This window comes from Galendromus occidentalis, unplaced genomic scaffold (genome assembly GCF_000255335.2).
Source record: "Galendromus occidentalis unplaced genomic scaffold, Mocc_1.1 scf7180000075708, whole genome shotgun sequence".
Taxonomy (NCBI): domain Eukaryota; kingdom Metazoa; phylum Arthropoda; class Arachnida; order Mesostigmata; family Phytoseiidae; genus Galendromus; species Galendromus occidentalis.
Genome location: NW_003803698.1, coordinates 244,192 through 264,542, shown reverse-complemented (window position 1 = coordinate 264,542; position 20,351 = coordinate 244,192). Strand labels below are relative to the sequence as shown.

The 20,351-nt window shown below is 50.8% G+C and overlaps 3 protein-coding genes across 3 annotated transcripts; 2 read left to right on the top strand and 1 right to left on the bottom strand.

Annotated features, from left to right (window-relative positions):
• The first annotated feature begins 2,151 nt into the window (after positions 1-2,151).
• Ythdf (YTH domain-containing family protein) lies at positions 2,152-6,560 on the top strand. The gene is made up of 7 exons (XM_018641154.1): positions 2,152-2,423; positions 2,810-3,168; positions 3,247-3,602; positions 3,695-3,997; positions 4,139-5,179; positions 5,267-5,533; positions 5,644-6,560. Exons 1-7 carry the CDS (start codon positions 2,420-2,422, stop codon positions 5,936-5,938), a joined length of 2,625 nt encoding a protein of 874 aa, XP_018496670.1. The 5' UTR covers positions 2,152-2,419; the 3' UTR covers positions 5,939-6,560.
• A 965-nt stretch (positions 6,561-7,525) lies between these two features.
• Fis1 (Mitochondrial fission 1 protein) lies at positions 7,526-10,123 on the top strand. Its single transcript, XM_003737949.1, has 4 exons — positions 7,526-7,650; positions 8,791-8,923; positions 9,389-9,485; positions 9,768-10,123. Exons 1-4 carry the CDS (start codon positions 7,606-7,608, stop codon positions 9,931-9,933), a joined length of 441 nt encoding a protein of 146 aa, XP_003737997.1. The 5' UTR covers positions 7,526-7,605; the 3' UTR covers positions 9,934-10,123.
• A 642-nt stretch (positions 10,124-10,765) lies between these two features.
• On the bottom strand, positions 10,766-16,178 carry CNMaR (G-protein coupled receptor). Its single transcript, XM_029112638.1, has 7 exons — positions 16,035-16,178; positions 14,375-14,626; positions 12,400-12,497; positions 12,101-12,289; positions 11,677-11,906; positions 11,288-11,463; positions 10,766-11,041 (listed from the first exon to the last, which is right to left on the bottom strand). The coding sequence occupies exons 1-7, from the start codon at positions 16,176-16,178 to the stop codon at positions 10,766-10,768; spliced, it is 1,365 nt and encodes a 454-aa protein (XP_028968471.1).
• Positions 16,179-20,351: the final 4,173 nt, after the last annotated feature.

Sequence of the window (20,351 nt, the reverse complement as noted above, 5' to 3'; positions counted from 1 at the left end):
AGCTTCCAGTGTAAGTACGCGGTTTCTATACATCGAGCTGATGAATTCTCCAACCTTTCTGTGCAGCGCAAGCGAAGAGAAACCTCAGCGTAGTGATCTTCCCGACAGGAGAGTAAGTCTCCTCGAAGTCGATACCTTTCGTCTGGCTACACCCGCGCCCCACGAGCCGCGCTTTATATTTCGTGATCTTCCCGTTGCTGTCTCTCTTGAGCTGGAAAACCCATTTTGAGGTGATAACTCTTCGGTCAGACGGTCGATCAGCTAAGACCCATGTTCCGTTTTTGTCATGCGCTTGCTCCTCTGCTTCCATCGCGGACTTCCACTCATCAGCGTCCGACCTCGATAAGGCTTCCCGTACTGTTCCAGGAGAGTTGAAAGTAGTTGTGGAGCCCGGACTGCAGACATATGCCTCTTCCTTATTCGAGGAATAATCTCCCTCATACCCTTGCTTTGTCGCCTCTGAGCCGCCATGAGTCTCCGTCGTTGTATCTTGAGAGCAGACACAGACGTGCTGCTCCATCCAAGTCGGTCCCGTGCGGTTCCTCTGTGGCCGATTCCGGGGTGCGGCCGCCGATCCAGCTTCGACTACTTCATCCTCGGAATCTACGAAATACTCGATTTCCACGGATCTGTCGGGAATTTCCACTGTTCTGTCGGAGCAGTGCCCCGGACTCGACTTCCGAATGCATGGACCTGCTACATTAAGCCTTGATCCTGGACCCGCTACATTAAGCATCGGTCCTTCCATCGCTTCGTCCGAACCCGCTACAGCAAGCATCCGTCCCCTCATCTCATCGCCCGGACCCGCTTCATCGAGCATCGGTCCCCTCATCTCATCGCCCGGACCCGCTTCATCGAGCATCGGTCCACTCATCTCATCGCCCGGACCCGCTACAGCAAGCGTCGGTCCCCTCATGTCATCGCCCGGACCTGCTACATCAAGCATCGGTCCTTCCATCGCTTCGTCCGGACCCGCTTCATCGAGCATCGGTCCCCTCATCTCATCGCCCGGATCCGCTACATCAAGCATCGGTCCCCTCATGTTGTCAACCGGACCAGCTACCTTAAGCCTCGGTCCTCCTTCGGAATCGTGCCAAATTATTGACGAAGCCATGGTGTCCTCATCGAAGACAACATTCCGAGCTTTCCCGACACGAGATCTGTCGCTAAGTGGTACCAGACGATAAGCTTTTGACTCCTGGCAGTAAGCAACGAAGATACAGATTTTCGCTTTCTGATCCCATTTCTTCCGCTTTTCCTTCGGGATGTGCGCATACGCCAAGCACCCGAAAACATGTGAATGGCCGAGATTCGGTTTCTTTCCCGACCACGCCTCCTCCGGACATATATCCGCCAGAGCTTCGGTCACATTCTTCAATTTACATGCCGTGCGAACTGCTTCAGCCCAAAAAGACTCATCGAAACCGGCGTCCGTCAGCATAGACCGTGCTTTCTCCACCAGTGCGCGGATCGCTCTCTCTGCACGCCCATTTTGCTCCGCACAATACGGCACAGTTGTCTCATGGCGTATTCCATTGCCAGAAAGAAAACTTGAAACCCTCCTGTTGACGGATGTACTTGACGGAAGCGTGCTGGGCCCATAATCTGATGGATTAGAGACTAGAGAACACCAGAACACGTCAGCTTCATGGGGGACTGAACAACGAAGTGCTTTATTGTAGAGAGCTTTTTTCGCTGACCGTGAGGAAGGCGATGTTGCTCATGCGCAGACCCAACACGTCATTCTGCTTGCTCAGATTGCAGTCATCGGCCCCTCGGAGCACAATCTCTTCCCGCAACGATGACACCTGGAATTACATAAGAATATTATGAGGAGTTCCGGGATCCAGGAACTGAAGTGGGCCGAGCATCCAGAGACTCCATGACCGCCGTTTATAGAGCCACAGCCGTCAAGTCCGATTATCTTCAGAACGAGCAAGCCAAGCACTATTCCGTGAGTGGTCTGTAGATGGCAATCTGATAATTTCCGAAGTGTTTTTCCCGCGGATTCTCGGAGCTCGCTTCCGAGAGGGATCTGTGCTTTGCGGATGGAACTCCGACGATTCCCAGGGTTTCGAAAAGCGCGCCGAGCTGGCTCCCCCTCTTGCTGGAGCAGTCCGACTATCCGACCCGTGCAGCGGAAATCGGCAGGTTTCCGATCACTAGCGGACGGTATATGATGATGAGGCTGTAGGCTGCTGCCTGGCTGCTGCTCTTATATGTGATTGTGTTGTTGTTCGTCGTCTACGTGATTCTGGCAGGCGCTCATGGTCCTGATTCCGCTGGAACTATATGCCCGAGCGGAAACGGCGACACCTAGCATCATATTTGCATTCTTCTCAGAGCTTGCGGAGCGGGGGTCGAGATCTCCGGAAGAAACAGCTCGAGCGAAGGACCAGATCTCCAACAAACTAACCTGATGTGTAAGTAGATGTATCTGCGATGTTTCTGAGAGATCGTCGAGTCGTCGCCGGAATGAACGAAAGTTTGAGATTGCTCATCTAGATTTGAGCTCGGAGGTCCGCCAAGCCGGAAAGGGGAGACATGTCACCTCGATTCACCGGATCCTATTAGCTTGCTGTAAAGTGAACGCGTCTTTAAACGAAGCTGTTTCAGTGACGATCAAAGAGAATGTCACCATATACTTTATCATCTGCTTCTGAAAAAGACTGAAATGATGACGATTCTGGCGATATTCCGCCCGAATGGTTTCAGCATATGCGTTTGCGTGTCTCCTCTTCTCGCGTCTACCTCAAGCGACTCATTCGAAAGACTATCCTGGTCTGAGATTGCTTCATCCACCCCTCAGCCATACCTGGCGGCGGACATGCACTCCACACTGGCAGTAGTAGAGAACAGCATAATGGTGGTGGGCCCGGTGTCGGAGGGCCCGGGGCTAAAATGCAGCAGCCGTTCTCGAAACATCAGCAACAACTGGCGGGAAGCGTTCAGTCCCTCACAGCGGCTCATCTCCATTCCCACAAAGAATTAGATCCCCGAGTCATGAGTGGAGGTGGAGGACATCACGGACCCCCACCGCCACCGAAAATTGAGGCTCTTGGGATGATCGATGCGTGGGCTCGCATGCCTCCTCGATACGCTTCACAACCAACGTCACTCGAGCCGCGATTCATCGGTTCATCGCCAGCTGCCTTCTATCATGCCCCGGTATGTTACATATAATTTAACACGGATTCCATCCGTCGACCCTTGATTTGATCTCATGAATGGTGGAATTTTTCCCAGGTTTCACCTTACGGCACAGCGTATGCGGGACTCGGCAGTAAAAACCCCCATCACGGGGGGGCTCCGTGGAGCAACGGGACGGATGTTGCCTCCTATTTCAGGTATCCGCCCGGCCCACCAGGCTCAGCCGAATTCCATCATCCGGAATCCATGTCAATCCCTGGCATTTTCGGGAATGGATATCCCGCAGGCACTTACGGCGCGCCGAGTAACTTCGGGTACTCTCCCTTCCCGCCGACGCACACCGCATCTGGACCTGCAGTCTCGCAAGACTATACTGGATGGGCGCCCACGACGGCACATGAGCTGCTAGACCGAGGCGCGCATCAGAAGAACCCTTACGGCGATTATTACAGGTAGGCTTCCTGTGATCACCCGATTTCCAGGCGATTCACGCGATCGATCAGCCCTGGAGATGGACCGCTGAAGGAAAAATGTCATTTTACAGTTATGACCTCGTCAGTACTGCACAGCCGAACATGATCGCTCCGACGGGGGCTCCGCTCGACATGGGGGGCGGCCCCATCACGATCAATTGCGATGAGAGAGTCAAGAGTCTCGGGAATCAAATCGAAAACCTCTCTTTGGCTCCTATGGGGCCGAATCTAGTATTCGGCAACAGCGACCACGATTTGGAACAACAGGGTCACGTAACCCATGAAGGGCCCCTGGCGGCCGGCGTGACGAACCCGGAAAACGTGGATCTCCCGACGAAGGTCGAGGAAGCTCTGCATCCGGAGTATTCGGCTGAGTAAGTCATCATTAGTATTGGGTTTTCTGAGATGGATTTCTTAATTCGCTGTTCAGAATGAATACTTAATGATTTCACTCGGGTGCCTATTGCTCGAGGCTCTCGGTGGCCGCTTTTCTGGAATTCCATTAACTTTTGCAGTGTCTCTCCGAATCGAACTGACGGGGAATCTCCCGTCATGGCCTCGAAGAAAGCGATCGCGACTTCTGGATCGACAACAGACAAGACGGAGAATAACAACAACGACAACAATAACAACGACAACGACATCGATCAGACCGACAATGACAGCACAGTGATCGACGTCAAGCAAGAGAAGCATTCGTCGGCTCTGAACGCCGCGGCAAGCACGACGGAGTCTCAGACGTTGTCCAACGTGGCGACAGATGCAGCAGAAGATGGCTCGCAAACCGCGGCCAGTGGTAACAAGGATCCTTCGAGTTCGAATATGTTGGGAAATAGCGGACACGAAGAAATGGCGGGAGACGAGAAGAAGGAGGCGGTCTCGACTTCGAAAGAAAGCATGAATTTAAGCAATTGGAACTGGATGGATGAAGAAGTGAAAGATTGGAGTGCATCTCCTCCGCCCTCGCCTGCTGTTCTACCACTCGACAGCAATGACGCGGTGTCGTTGAAACAAAACGATGATGCTGTAGATCATGATGACGGGGGCGAGGAACAGACATCGACGCAGTTGCTCCAGGATCTAATACGGAAAAATAACTATAATCCGAGCGAACTGGATGCGCGAATCGAAGGGGCGCGGTTCTTCGTGATTAAAAGCTATTCGGAAGACGACGTTCATCGGAGTATCAAGTATTCGATATGGTGCTCTACAGAGCATGGGAACAAAAAGTTGGATCAAGCTTTCCGCCATCAGAAGAATAAGGAAACGAATCCCATCTATCTCTTTTATTCTGTCAATGGATCCGGCCATTTCTGTGGGATGGCTCAGATGACATCGAGTGTCGATTACGATACCCTAACTGGTGTTTGGGCCCAGGACAAATGGAAAGGAAAATTCAACGTGAAGTGGATTTACGTCAAGGATATCCCGAATCAGGAGCTACGTCATATCCGCCTCGAAAATAACGAGAACAAACCAGTGACGAACTCACGAGATACACAAGAAGTCCCGCCGGACAAAGGTCGTCAGGTGCTCGAAATAATGCACAGCTACAGGTCAGCCTATCTCCATGTTGTTCCTCAATACATCCGGAAATATTACCCGCACGGAATGAGACAAGAACGCATCGTTCCTATTTTCAGACATGAAACTTCTTTGTTCGACGATTTCGTTTATTATGAAGACATGGAACACAAGAGAGAAGCCGAGAGAGAAAATCAACATACACGAGATCGCGGCTCGCCCTCGCTAGGAGCCAGAAGCTCGGCGTCAACAAGTACATTCCGAGATCCCCCGCCGAAACGCAAGGATCATGTAGATGATGCTCGCGAAGGGCATCCAAGCAATGGCAATCATCATCATCAGCATCATCGAGAAAGTCATCATCATGGAAAAGATTATCATCATCGGCAAGTGCCTCCTTATTCATCCAGTTTTTCCGCGGAGTTGGGATCAGACCTGGTGGCTGCGGAGTGAGAGCTCAGTGGAATGTCGGCCATCACATTTGTTCTTGTTTCAGGGGAGATCTCAGAGAACACCCGAGAAACTCAGCTGTCAGTGGCGGCTGCAGCGGAGGAAGATCATTTAGCGGGTCGAACGCTGGAAGTTACAATCATCGCGAGAACAACAGCCGAGGGTTCGGAGGATTTCGCGGCGAGGCCGACTCGAGGAGTAATAATCATTCTGGACGAAGCTTTACGAATTTCCGGAGAAACGCAGACAGGGATCGGGACAACATCGGGGGCGAAAGAACTTTCTTCTCTAGTAGAAACAACACCTCTGTGCGTAACGATACGGCTCATTGGAGATCCTGAGCGACTTAAAAAATACAGCCCATACTATCATTCGTCGTTTCCGCGGCTAATATAGGCAATTTGCCGTCGAAGAAGTACATGACGAGAACGGCCCAACTTCAGATTTCGCGATATCGTTGACTAAGAGTAAGTTTGGGAATAGCGCGAATACGATTCATCATGGCTGCTCTCGAGGAATTTATAAAGATGAACTGTCAACCTCAAAACAAACAAATATCCCCTCCGCGTGAGCCTCGAGGTTTTGGAAATTTTTAATGGTCGTGATCAATGAAAATATTGAAGACTTCGACGATTTTGATGCGAGGATTGATTTTGAATACATCCGCAGACTCATCAATTGACGACAGTTAGCTGAAGCGGCGTTCGAATTTCTTAGCGATCGGTGACGTGAGAGAACTCCGAATTTCTTATAAACGCAGTTCTAAGCAAAATCTGTTTCTGATAAATGAGCAGATGGGGGAAAGCTGAGCATGGTGAAGACCCGAGGACTGAAGTGTATGCTCATGGTTCACCTTCGCTTCCGGAACTGGAATACTGAACACTCGTGATTGTACTTTATGGCATGGAATGATGTCTAGTTGGCTGTCGTATATTGTGAGTGAATAAATTCGAGCTGCAGATGCCGGTTCCTCATCGTGTCTTGAAGGACGCTCATCGCCATAGGCAGTAATCGCTCCCTTCGTCGGTCCCCTGACTCGGAGGAAATCCGGAGCAGTCCTCGAGTGATGTGTTTGCGGAAGAGATCTCTCCTCATGGACGTGTGTTTTTCACGCTGTGCTCGTATGTTAGGATGGACAGTGGTTATCGAGCCGCGATCGGCGAGAACAATAACGTTCCGTCTGTCGCGAGCGACCCCGAATAGGGTAGCTTAAAGAGTCGTTTTCGGTCTCGTTCACCGGAGTCGGAACTCCAGATCGAATCGGAAATCGTTAATGTTTTCATGGTGCCTCCCTAGGATTATATGTTCGAGTATTCGAGCTCCACAACATCGACGGGACAAGGGCCCGAGATGGCCGAGGAGTCGTGCAGTGATCGGCTCCGAGCCTTGCGGCTCGGGCTCCTGTATCGCGAAACTTTCAACTCCCTTGCTTTTATCTGTTCGTCACGTCGCAATTTCTCCGGTGCTTTTCTTCTCTGAGCTCTTCGCGTTAATCAGCCCACCGAGCGACGAGCCTCATCTGCGAAGTTGGTATATGTTGTCTCTGCGTCTCGATCTTCTCAAGTTTTGTCCCATGATTCGGTAAGATGTACTTTCGAGCTCCTCTGCGCCCCATGGCCTCGCGGTGCTGCTTCCCTCATGAGAGAAACTACGGCGGCGGAGATGCGCAGTACACACCGAGTCCGCAAAATATTCGAATAGCCCGGAGTCTCAGGGAAGTCCGATCTTGTGAATGATGGCATATCTCACCATGAAAGACGCCTATGAGCATGTTTCTATACCTATTGGTGCTCGGTAGAATTGAGGTAACAACGTCGCAAGAGCAAAAGTGTCGAAGTCGGAACGAATGGGATTCGAATTTCGCGGCCCGGCTTGTTTTCCTCTGATTGTGCTTCCGTCGAAAAGACTCGAGCGTAAAGCCTCGGAACGGCGACCATGGAACCAATCTCTGACAGACGTTCGGTAGTGACAGTCCGATCGAAGACGACTCGACGAATCAAATTCTATTATGGAGACTCTACTCGAAGATTTCATCTCTGACGAAGATCTGAAGGTGAGACTCTCGCCCGATCTCCGTTCTCTCCGATGGATGTCACCAAGAGGCGCAGAGTATGTAGCTTGATAGCTGAGTCACGGTTATGGGGTGTGCGCCTCACGTCTTTGACGCGCCATCGGAGCAGATCTGAATCAAGTTAATCGTATTGACGGACGAACACGGCTCGAGCTCTCTAGGAGGTCTTCCACAGCGGGCTCCTCTTGTTCACGGGAGCGGCGTCCTGTGCATTGGATTATACGTCTCTTTGGGTTCGTCTATACGACTCAATGCAAGGGAGCAGATGCGAGGCTCGAAAATTTGAGCGTAGATATCCAATACACACAGTCATCATGACTTACGACCGTAGACGACTGAAAAACACTGTTGTTGCCGGTATGATCTCGAGTTACACATTCAACCGCCGCGGAGGGATTGTGATGCTGTCATTTCCTCGATTACTATCCTCAACCCGCGAATAGGAGCTCCAATACATCATGTAGTTGCAACTCATACGAGTTCCCCTGCAGAGGCTTCTCAAGAATGGAAGTCTCTCTCCGACTCCGATGCAAGCTCTCTAGCGTCAAGATGAATACCTTGCCTCCGATTTGTGGACAGCTAGTGACAACTTATGTACACCGTGAGGAATAGGGTGGTACATATTTCATAAGGACCCCTACCATCGTGTTTCATTTGCCGATCTCAGAGCACGGACCACGCTATCCATCAAAGTCACATCTTCGCGTTGTGGGATCTCCTCCGGAAGAATGCAAGCCCCTTCTGATAGTGGCCCCTCTAAAACAGGAGCCTATTCACTGAGTTCCCTGGAAAGAACGGAATGCCGGCGTTTTCCTGGAGGCTTCACGGTCAATATGCACGGTCTTCGGCGGACTGTTCTTCTTATCGGCGGAGTACAGCGCCCTCCTGTGCCTGGGGCAGTCTCTTGTTTGACACCCCATCCGAGCAACACAGGTTCGCGATCCATGATTCTTGGAGCCTCGCATTGGTATGCGAGTAGTGCCACGAGTATCCTAAGTGACTGAAGCGCGAGAGTCGAAATCATGCGACCCTCGTAGGTCCCGAGTTGCACGAGGCCATTCCCATTACCATAAAATAAAAACTTTTCGTATTCACGTAACGAAAAGTTCTTTTTCACCACAGACATGTGAGAAGCTTTACAACGACGAGTTGCGGAGAGGGATAAGGAACCCCAAAACCAAGTTCGACTACGCTTGGTGCCTGATACGCAGCAGATATCCGGCCGATACTCGCAAGGGTGTTCTCTTCATGGAAGGTAATGATCTGCTCGATTATCTCAGAGTTTTCTTTATAAGAAATGTCGGTCGCTCGTGATTCCCGCACCGGTCATGAAGACGGGGTTAGTGAGCCTTCTACCGGACAGTCGACTGGATTCCAAATGTTGGCTACCGATCAAGGACAACGATTTTGGAAGACCCGCTCCCAGACTTTCGAGGCCAATGTGTGACAAGTGACAACTCATATCGGAAAGCTCATTTTCTATAACCCAGTAACTTCCACGTAGTACCTCTCCTTTGTCTCTACATAAGATCAAATGCCAGGAGTTTGGAGTATCAATCGGCCAAACCAGGGTTGGCAAAGCTCTCATCTGAACTCGGCGGGAAACTTATCCGAACCAAAGAATCGACTCATGCGCGGGATGAGCAACTCATCTTGACTTCGCCCCCCTAGAGTCCTTGTCCAATTCTTCCGACGTTTGATGAACGCTATCAACTTGCAGATCTCTTCAAGAATGGGGACGAGAGTGCACGTCGTGACTATGTGTACTATCTGGCTTTCGGCAAATGCAAACTCAAGGAATACAGCTCTGCGAACAGGTTTGAGCAATAGAACACTCCGGGACGACGGATAATAATTACGAGGGCTCGCGCACTCGAAAGCGGTTCCAGAAAATCTGACCGTCTCACATGATAAATTTCATTGATAATAAGCACTACTAACCCTCGATTAGACTGAGCAGTGTGCGAATATATTGAGAGAATCACGCCCGGCCCATGATAGCCTCGAGCTTGCGATTCCCGCCTTGATCACGCTCGATGTCACCATCAGAGCCGGAGATCGGAGCAGAAGGAGCAGTAATGCAATTTTCCTATTTTCAGGTACATCAAAGCATTCCTGGAAATCGAGCCCTCGAATAGACAGGCGAAGGAACTGCAAGAAGTGATACAGAAACGCATCACGAGAGAGGGCTTGGCGGGCGCTGCGATCGCTGGCGGCATCGTTGCCGTTGTTGTCGGAACCGCTTTTGCCTTGCTGAAGAAATGATCCCAATCAAGCTCGATATTGAGCTCTCGAAGAGCGTCGCGCGCTCGGAGCCTTCGGGAGCTGATAGGACTCCCACCGTTGGACTGTTGAGTCGGAAAGTTCTCCGGGATCAGTGTTGAGTCGAGTTCATTCCTCGGCCAGGACCTTTTATGGGAAAATAAAATGGCGCTCTGTTTCGTTGGTCCCAAAATGGTTCTAATTCCCATATCTCTGCTTTCCTGAACGAGAGCCGAAAGAGCTTGGAGAGCTCTCTGAGACGACTCTGACGTGCGATGCTGAGTGAGGATGATCGGCCGGTGACTTTTGCCTCCCTATTTCGCAAGGTTCGAGTGCCTGGAACCCCTAGCTCTATTCATATGTTGTCAGGAGTTATGAGAAAGACTGACAGCGATGTGCTTTATGCATGAATCTATTCATCTACTCCATCTATCCATGTGATGTGGAGGGAAGACGGTCGGGCTCGGATTCCGGATTCCGAAGTTTCAAGTTTGGATGATGAGATAACTTTATTCCTTCGATATCGTCAGCATTGGTTTTTTATAACTGGCGAAGTCCATCGGAATAACATTCGTGCTTGTAATCCTATCCATGAGAAGATTGCACCTGACTCTCGTATGGTGTAAACAATCCTCAGCTCAGTCAAGATAGTCATGAGGTTATGAGGCCATGTCTCATCGCCTCTTGAATAAGACGCGTCGCGAATATTGAGCGGCGCATCGAACTACAAGAGACCGCTAGCGGCCATGATTTGAAGGAGCGACCTCGGACTAGAGACTCATACTTAATCGAAATCCTACTCGAGTCGACGGACTGATCTCCAGAGCTGGTCTCCCTATCCGCAAAAATCGGACACAAGGTGGCGAACCATCTCTGTGACAGTCATGGAGTGATCACCTTGGACAAGCTCAGCGCTCAGAACAGTTGAGCTACCATATATATTGCTGATGCGAGGCAAGGTTGAGAACTTCCGCTTGAGCTCGGCCCATCGCGCACGAAGATAGTCTAGAAGATTCGAGCGGAACATGGCGGAAGACAGGTTGTAGAGGATGAAATTTATGGAAAAATGAGTGTAGTACAGGAGCATGAAGTATCGCTGCATGACGAACACCTGCGAACATAGAATCGGGGCTCTGGTAGGCACTCTCAATTCCCTTCCAATGGTCCCGAAGAGGGGAAGCTGTGCCGAATATCATTTCTTTACTGCGCCCCCTAACTCTCTGAGATGCAGATTCGCTGCGGGCCCATGCAGGAGCCCACGGACTTCTGGTATATTCTCCTGACACGAATCGGCCTTGCCCTCATCCTGGCGAGCCTTCCCATCTACTTTCAAGAGCAACGCGAGCTCAAGACTCACCGATCGCCGAACCAATCCCTTGTCGTTATAAAAATGCAAATATAGACGCGACAGATAGAAAGGGGAATTCAGTATCAAGAACACTGTCGACACCAACAAGAGGGTCCGGGTGACCGACAATTGAATCGGGTTCTCCAGCTGCTGCCTCGCATCATTCGGGGACGGACCATGCAAGCCTGCAAATAGAAAGCGCGCAGAGCGTGACTTACAATTAGTTAGAACGGTTTATGGACGCTATTCGCCAGGCTGGTAGAATCGAGGAGAATCTAGTCTACGCTAAACAAGCGACATCCGTCTCTGGAAGATTCCATTCCTCACTTGGGTCGTTCGAAACGTGAGGACCGCCCGCGAGTACCCCGCCTGTTGTCTAGACTTGAGCGAGCACATACATTGTATGTCTTTATCTCGGAAAGAAAGACCTTTCGAAAGATTACCCTCTCTCGACGCTCCTGTCAAGGAGTCTGTAGATTCCCTCGTCTTCAGGACCGCGCCCTGCTGCTTCCACATGGTGTGGGAGACAAAGATCGCCCTCGCGATCATCAGATTCATGAATGAAATCAGCAGGGCAGGCAAGCAGAAGGTGAGCACAGTGTCCGTTATGTTTATGAAGTATAGAAATCTACAATCAAAGAATCGAGTCATTCAGTGCGAGGGCTTGCGGTGACGGAATTTTTAGGTGGAGCAGAATTCGATGAATTCCCACGAAGAAGTGATTGCTCCTCGTGCTGACGAGTTACAAGAAGTTCACGCAGGGACCGAAATACTGACTCCTCCGGGCTGCTCGAGTAAAATAGAGGTGGTACTTTCACTCACTTTTTCAATGAATCGTCCGAAGTACAGATGTAAAGCTGGGCCCGGGAAATCGGCCTCGCAGTCACGTCGAACATAAAATGACTATTGAGAATGAAGCTGAGCACCATCAGTGTGCTGACAATTGATCTCGCCCGTCTCCTAGTGCTCATGTGGATGTGTCCCCATAGTGGGTAGCATACGGCGAGATACCTGGCGCAAACGTTATCGACGACTGAGTGCAACCCATGTTGTCATGTATGAAGAAAAATAGAGCTGCTACGCGCTGCTATGTCACGCGTTAGCTCCCCCATTGGAATCACCTTTCAGCAGTGAAGCTCACTGTTAGCCATACTGATAGAGTCGCGAAGCCCTCAGTTAAGAACACCGTTATTTGACACATTCCGGGGATGGCGGTCAACTGAAAAGTCAGGTGATGTTCGCTGTCTTAGAATACTTGGAAACGATCATCATCAAGGGGATAGACGCGGGCGAACTCGCCTGACGACGGCGATGATATCGTCAGCCCTGGTCTCCCACCGGGCCATGTGAGTCGTATGGTTCGTGGAATCGGCTAATAGTATGCGGTGTCCCAGAGACGACTTGACTACGGTCTATATCAATTGGTTGTAGGTTGTAGGTAGCTCCTTCTCGTGCTCCGACTCATCGCTCGAGGGCTCGCGATTATGACGGATCGACCTACCACAACATAGATACGTATGCCTGCGTGTTCGTTTGTCTCTTTGCTAGTACGAAGTTTCCCATTGACTTCCAGTAGACTAGAACATTTGGAGGTGTATACTGAGAAGTTGGCGGCCCTCGGAAAGTTCATACATAGGGAGCTCGTCGCCTTCATGTGGTTTGTGCCTTCCCAATGGGGAGGTAGAATTCCATTGGTATGGTATTCCATCAGCATTTGCGCCATAGGAACAGTCTGTCGTCCGATGGTGAGCATCGAATCGAACATAGCATCGAACTTGAAGGACGCTTTGATTGGTTATGCAAAGTTGTATCCTGCAGAAGTACCTCGGATTCGTCATCTCGAGTCGATCAGTCGCCGATAGGCAGGGTGAAAGGTACCTCGGGAGGCCGCAGCGAGATCAGGAACTATCATCGTGAAGCCCATGCCGAAGTTAAAATCTCCAGCTCGCTTGGAAGGCGTGCGGCCCAGACCTGAGAGCCAGACTCACTAACAGAGAAAATGGGGAATATGAGACGTATTCGCTCTGATTAAAAGACATGCTCTATTATGAGGGGATGCCCAATTGTCAAGCTCCCAATTGAGAGGCATCTTAGAACGCGGGAGAAAAATCGCGGGAAAACAGAGCATTTTTCTGTGAAAAAATCCGACTGAAGGGCATGCTCTAATCGGAGGAGATGAACTCATCGGGGTGCACTTCACGGGAGGATTGAAAAATTCGAAAACAAATATTGTCGCGCATGCTCTTCAACTAGAGGACATATCTAAAAATATAGACGGAGACAAACATCGAGATCGCGGGCAACGACGGACTGGACAATCCCCTGGCCTCAGCTTGCACGTGCGGGCGGGCGAACTCAGAGCTTTGGAAAAACAGTGAGGTCCTTCATCGTCTCAATGTGGGACAGAGATTTACGTCTGACGGAGTATTGACGATAGTAGAGATCAGGACCCGCAGGCGGTATACCACATAGTTCGTTGACGATATTTGAGGTCCCTCTCCTGAGTACGAAGGGGTGGGAGTCCCTCATAATATCGTGCAGTGCGTTTGAGTCTGAGGGACATCGAATCGTCTCCATACACTTTGAACCATCGGCATTATATGTATTTGTACGAAAATCGACTCTGTGAACGTCCTGTATGGTACTCCATGCGAGACACGGGGGAGAAGGAGGGGAGAACAGTGGACAGGAAGCAAAACGAATGAAGGTGTCGGTGACTCGGAGGTCCGCCACCAGGAGACGGAAGATCAGTAGAATCAACGAACTCAATGGAGTTATTATACCCCAATCACTCCGACAGTGAGGGAAGTAATTTTCCTCGACCATGGCGGGGACTAGCCTTTCAGGCATCGATCCGGAGAGGGAAGGCGTGGAGGACTCCGGGGTGGGAAAGGTTGACAATCTCTGAGAGGATACCGTTCTGGAAAACGGTGGAGACAGGGAGGAAGAGAGAAAAACAGCAGGGTGGACGGTAAATGATGGATGAGGAGGGGGGGGGGGAAAGATGAGCACGTGACGAATGCATCCGCTGCATAGAAAGAGCAATCACTCAGATCAAAGGCTTGCTTTGAGAGTGATGATTAAATCCTGACTCACATTCACGCCCATTGCGGTCAGCCATTCGAACGATATGAAGAACAGGAAACCGAAATCTGACGCAGCTAGAGCACTCATGTAGTAAGAGCTCGTTTTCGACCTGAGGCAGGAGTTCCTGAATGTGAGAAAAGAGAGAACATTGCCGACAAGACCGCCATAGATTGCTACTGCCATATAGTAGGTATTCAGGATGGCTAGCGTGTGGATGGCCCAGGGCTGCTTGTAGAGACTCTGGAGCTCCGAGGAGTCGTCCTGAAAAGGTTGTAGCACTCAATAGTTTCTGTGGTCCTCCCACGGTCCGATCTATGATTTTTCGAAACGAAATAGGTGGTGGGAAGGAATTGAAAATGAGAGTCGGTGCGAATCGCCGAGCCGTTCCGGACTTAAACTGGATAGCTCGATAGGCATTCTCTCCGACTATGCCGTCTGGCCCCAAAACGTCGTCGAACCTCTACTCTCAACCCATAAGGAGCGGAGGACTACCGGCTTCCATCTCTGGGATTTCACGGGAGTTTCGGCCCCGGGGCAGAATGTTCCCGGTGCCTCGATCAGCGGCCGACACGGGAACTCCCTGAAGCCAACCGTCTCGTCTTCAATCTGCGCGTATGATCGAACACAAAATCGATTCGAGGAACAAGCTCCTCTCCGCTTCTTCATAGAGCTGTACGGGATAAGTAGATCTCTGAACTCTAAGGAACCACTGCAGTCTCGTGAAGCGACAACCCGAGTTCTTCGCTTATCACCATTCTGCCGTCGGACTTCTCGAATATTTGAAAGGGGCACGACTGGGTCTTCTTCTCGCTGTACGTCCACGACGTTGTTTCTCCACTCAAGACGACGACTGGTACTGGCCATGACTACACGCTCGCCAGAGAATGATCTGAGTATTGGCACTGAGACCACTGACAAGATGAAGTTCGGCAGCGGGGGCTTTCAGCAGCCACCCACATCTTTAGGCTTCCTGAAGCACTTTTCGGGGAGGTGAGTTCCTCTTTTCGGCATCTGGATTCCTTGCGGATGAGTTGTATGCACGAGATGCGTAAGCGAGAGTCCCCGAAGGTTGGCATCGCCGCTTGCGCAATGCCCAAGACCCGCGATCTGTAGTAATTGTCACGCGCGCATTATCACTTTTCGATTCGAAAATTCTTCCGACGATGTCCTACGGAACGGACTTCATGTGGGATCGTTTGACGATGGCGGATTTCGAGGCCCCACGCTGGGGGCCAGATTCATGAAGAATTATTCTGGAGTTCACCGCGTGCTCAGCGAGAAACAAATTGGCTCATCTCCCTGCCGACACGACCCTACCCTGGCTCAGAGAACCACCGTAGCTCCGAGCGTTGTTGGCGAGGTCTCAAATGTGCATTCGAGAGAAGGGAGCACCTGCTGCCCGGCCGTCTTGGGAGACCGTGCGTCTTGGGAGCGGTACGTGGCCGAGGTTGACGAAGACTCTTTTGAGACCCCGGCAATAATGTCTGACAAATGGAAGAACGCCTACTGCAAAAGGGGGGCATCGACCAACCAGAGCGGCAGTCGGCGGATTTTATCTATTGCTGAGCAAGAATGCGGATCTCGAGCACCTCGCGGATGGTGAAACGCGGTGTGACTTGCGAGGAGCATCACCTTCATCCCTGTCCGAAGGCTGACTGGAACGACTGACCGTTCTGTGATATGAATTGTGATCTGCACACTGGCAGATGAACAGCATCGGAATCTGAGAGAATGCTAGACCTTGATGTAAACTGAAAGCTTCTATATTTATTGTGCCATATGAGTGCTGGTCCTTAAGCAGTGCTGATCCCATCACTCTAAAGTACGATACAGTCGAGGCCGCCTATGAGTCACTCCTCGGGAGAAGCGGGAGAAGTCCCCTACTGAGCGAGTGTCTCTTACTTGAGCGGTGTTCAACACTGAATGCTATAAGACCGCTGGATAAGGAGGTGTCTACTATGGGCGGCTCAGACTGTACTCGACCTTCCATCGGACCATGTGAGCCGTCGATTTACAATAATCCAGCTTCATCTGGCGCCCCACGGGGATCATCACACCCATTTCTTTTCATCTTTCTTTCAAAATCATCTTGTCATTGATTGCATTAGAAAGATATCTGATCTCTCACGCATTTTAAGAGATCCGTGGCGAGTCAGCCCGCGTCCGAATTTGAGAGTCGCCTCGGACGACACTTGGATCAAAATTTCTCCTGGAGTCCTAGAGCAGCACGAACATGCCCCTGACAGTCGAGCAGTTATCAAGTTCGGGCATGTCCGTCCTTCTCCCAATGAAGCGAGCAGAGGCGAGTTCGAGCTCGAAGTTGCTAATGAAAGAAGGATGCAGGGCGCGTGAGGCGCGATCGCGCTTCACGGCTGGCAAGGATTCCGGGCTGATTCCCCCTATCGAGTCTTCGCCATTCAGAGCTTTTTCTCCGCGAGCATCACTCTCTTAGCGGGGAAGTACTGCATGCTCGTCTGCAGACGCGTCCGCAGAGGGGGGCTAAGGGGGCTACAGCCTCTCCCAGATTGAGCACTCGTAATACTGAGGTTTAGCAGCGAGTCGCCATATTAGATATCAGCGCTATGCGAAGACCCGACCTAGCCCCCGCCCAAGAAAAATCATGCGGACGGCACCGCACATCTGATGCTCCCCGCAGATCGGCGCGGTGAGATATTTTCTTCCGAATCGCAATCACGCAGTGGATATCTCCCAGGAACGAGTTGCTCCCCAATGCGCTCAGTCGAGTCACGCAGTAACAGCGGAATTAGACAATGATCTTGATTCCGACTTCATTTGACTGACGTGAAACTCCATTGGAGTTTCGTCGTGTACCCTCAGAAATCAGGCGGCGGACCCCCGGGGGTCCGGGCAGCCCCGGTTGGAAACCGCTGGTCTAGGGAAGTGGAGGCCGTACTGCGGAAACTGAGAAACTTTCGAGCTAGCGACTAGCCTCTGATTGGTCGAAGCAACAAGCTGGTCGAGACGGCGAGAGGCTCCCGATGAGTTTATACGATCTTCTACATACGCGGACGATAATTGAATCCGATACTGATCCGATAATTTCCCCGCGCCAAATTTCCCGGAAATCGGGGATGCGTTCATGACAGTAAAGCTGGTGTCGCCGAATGTCCTGTCCGAACGGCGGAAAAAACAGGTGAACATGTACAACGCATTCTGGAACCGGTTCGGAGGGTAATAAGTCTGAGTCTGACCAAGGAACAAAACCGGTTAAGAGTCGATCTTCCCAAGTGGGAAGCTTCCTAGTGATCGACGTCACTGAAGACTCAGAGGACTCAGTCGGGGAAGGACACCCGTCAATACGGGAGGGATCGTTCAATCCCTGAGACGCAGTGGCAGCAGTCGGGGAGTCGCGGACGGAAGCGTCACGTTTTGCGAATAACAATCGGCGCGGGAACCAGCATTCTAGAAAGGTCACGGGAACATGTTTGTGATACAACTGAAGCAAACGTGCCGGCAAGCGTTTCTCGGTCTTCAGCGACTATTCATAACGTTGCCTAGAAACGGATGTGTACCAAGGTCCATCTACGCGAATATCAGGCGAAGTCCCATAAAGGTTTCCTCCAATCCGAAAAGGCGAATGCGGTTGGCAGTAGCATTACAAATTGGTTCAATCAGGATCTCTATAGATGATCAGAACCACCTCCGAGAGCGTCGTTGTGACCCGTCACGCTATCTGCGTCTCGGACCGACGTTCTGCCGATCGAATCGAAACTTTGATTACTGACCTTGGAATGATTCATTTCGTCGTCTCGGTGGGCTCGGTAATTTTCCTCACATTATTCCGTAGTCGAAGTTTTTTATCCGAGCTTTCTGCACCTCGCAAATTAGATTTCGAGAACATCTTCATTCTGTCCGACAACTGATGAGAGCGGGCGGTCGCATGCCCGGCTTGGGACGTGAGGACAAGGAAACGGTAAGATTTTCGGCGAGGAAGACTCGGACGATATTCGTGACGAGCCGAGCGGTCACAGGGTGACTCGAAGAAATCTCTGGTTGTTTGCTAGCGGGCAACACTTTTCCGCTACGAGAACTTTCCTGCAATGTCTTCCTTCCTTGTAGCCTCTGCTCAGCGACACCCGCATCCCTCTCCGTAATCTCGCGAAAGCGATCTCCGCCGCGAGCATATACGGCAGGACCACATCCTTAAACTCAAATAGGGCTCAGATCACCTCTCGCCTTCGGGAAGGCATCGGCTTCGCCGAGAGTCCGTGACGACAGGATGAGTCGGACCGCGCGTCGCCTCCGCCCGCCAGCCATCGATCACTCTCCGGAAGAGGGATCTACATGTGATGCCGTCTATCCGTGATACGGCGAATACCGATTCGCCGGGGACATCCACGCCGATCAAGTCATGATGATCCCGGGAGTTCATGATGATGACTCCGCAATTGTGCGACGGTAATTACGAGAGCCTGGAACTTCAGGCAGAATGCCATGAATGCCTCCTTTTGCCTTATACTGTTTTTTTGGCGACATTTTGCCTTTTCTACGTTTTTTCGAGGCATTTTGCTTTTCCACCCCAAAGCCAAGTTCGAATGTTGCTTGGCAGGGTTTTTTCGGGCAAGAATTCAACCTGCTAACCGGAGAAAGCTACATTTGCTCTTCTAGTCCGACTACGTATCGGACCAAAGCTTCTCTCAGTATTACTACAAAACTCACCTACCCAGCATCAGCCATCAGCCCCATCCTTGACCACGGAAAAATATCACAGAAAAAGAAGATGATTGACAGACTAATCCTCTCAGAAGAACTCCCGTAGATAAATCCCCTCGCATTCACATGCCTGCGACCATGTTCCGAGCCGTTTCCCCCTCCCCCCTTCCCATTATTTTTAACGTCTCTGCTCTAGTGCACGTGCCTTGCCACAGGCAGGGCTCGGCCCTAGTGGCGTCCACAATACAAACAGAAGTCTCCAAAAAATAAATGCACACATTTAAAAAAAATTATGTAATCGATCCCCGAGACTCTGTCGCGCGTGAATTTCCTCCACCACGAATTCGGTTTTGTAATGAGTTCCACCAGGCCGACGCAATTTGAGTATTAGTCTCGGCCCACGGACTTTCGAGAGATCACTGCAGAATCCTTATAGGTTCCAGACAAATAATTGAAAATCTCGGAAACAACAATGTCCCCGCAACTGGAAGGTCGGAAGACTTGCTGGAGCTCTCGAGTTCTGAATTCGCTTCATTGGTCAACGTGAATGAGGGGCGCTCTTTTTCTCGTCATGAAGCCCTCTGATCATCGACATGGCCTTATCAACGGAAATGCGAGATACCATGCTATCGCTGATTGTAACGCTCAAATCCTCATATGAGAGGGAATATTCGGATCTCGACCTCATATCTTACGTGAGAGCATGAAGATTTCACTCGAGATAGACAACGCGGACAATCCAGTATCTTATTCCATACAATAATCGATAGGTTTCGAAGATTCAGACACACAAGGATCTTCATACCCGGATCAATTTGGCTTTCGAGCATATCGAGAATGGATTTCTCGGGGAAGGCTAAGAGTTCCTCCTGGTCCTGGGGATTTCCTACCTGTTTTGTCACGATTCTTGAGATTCTCGATGTCACAGACTATTTCTGCTCTCGGAGTATTGGCATCAAAATGTTGGAGGAGTTTGAAAAATATATTCCCAGAGACGAGGCAGCAAAACTGCGATCGACGGGACTCAGGTATTTTTGCACGGCAGGGAAGAAGTAAACAGCCTCATGCTAAACACAAGGCAGATCCCTCGAGCTCTCCCTAGGATACCTCCCCTCATAGTGAGCACAGCTCCAGGAGGGAGAAGCGAATTCATGGAAGATTCATGAGCTTCGAGGCTGGGGGGAGGACCCACGGCTTTCACGGATGGAGGATCAGCATGGATGAACGAAGAACCAGCGCGGCTGTCGACAGGAGAATGAAGAGGACATTCCTTATTATTCGACCCAGTTTTATGAAGTCATTCAGCGTCTTT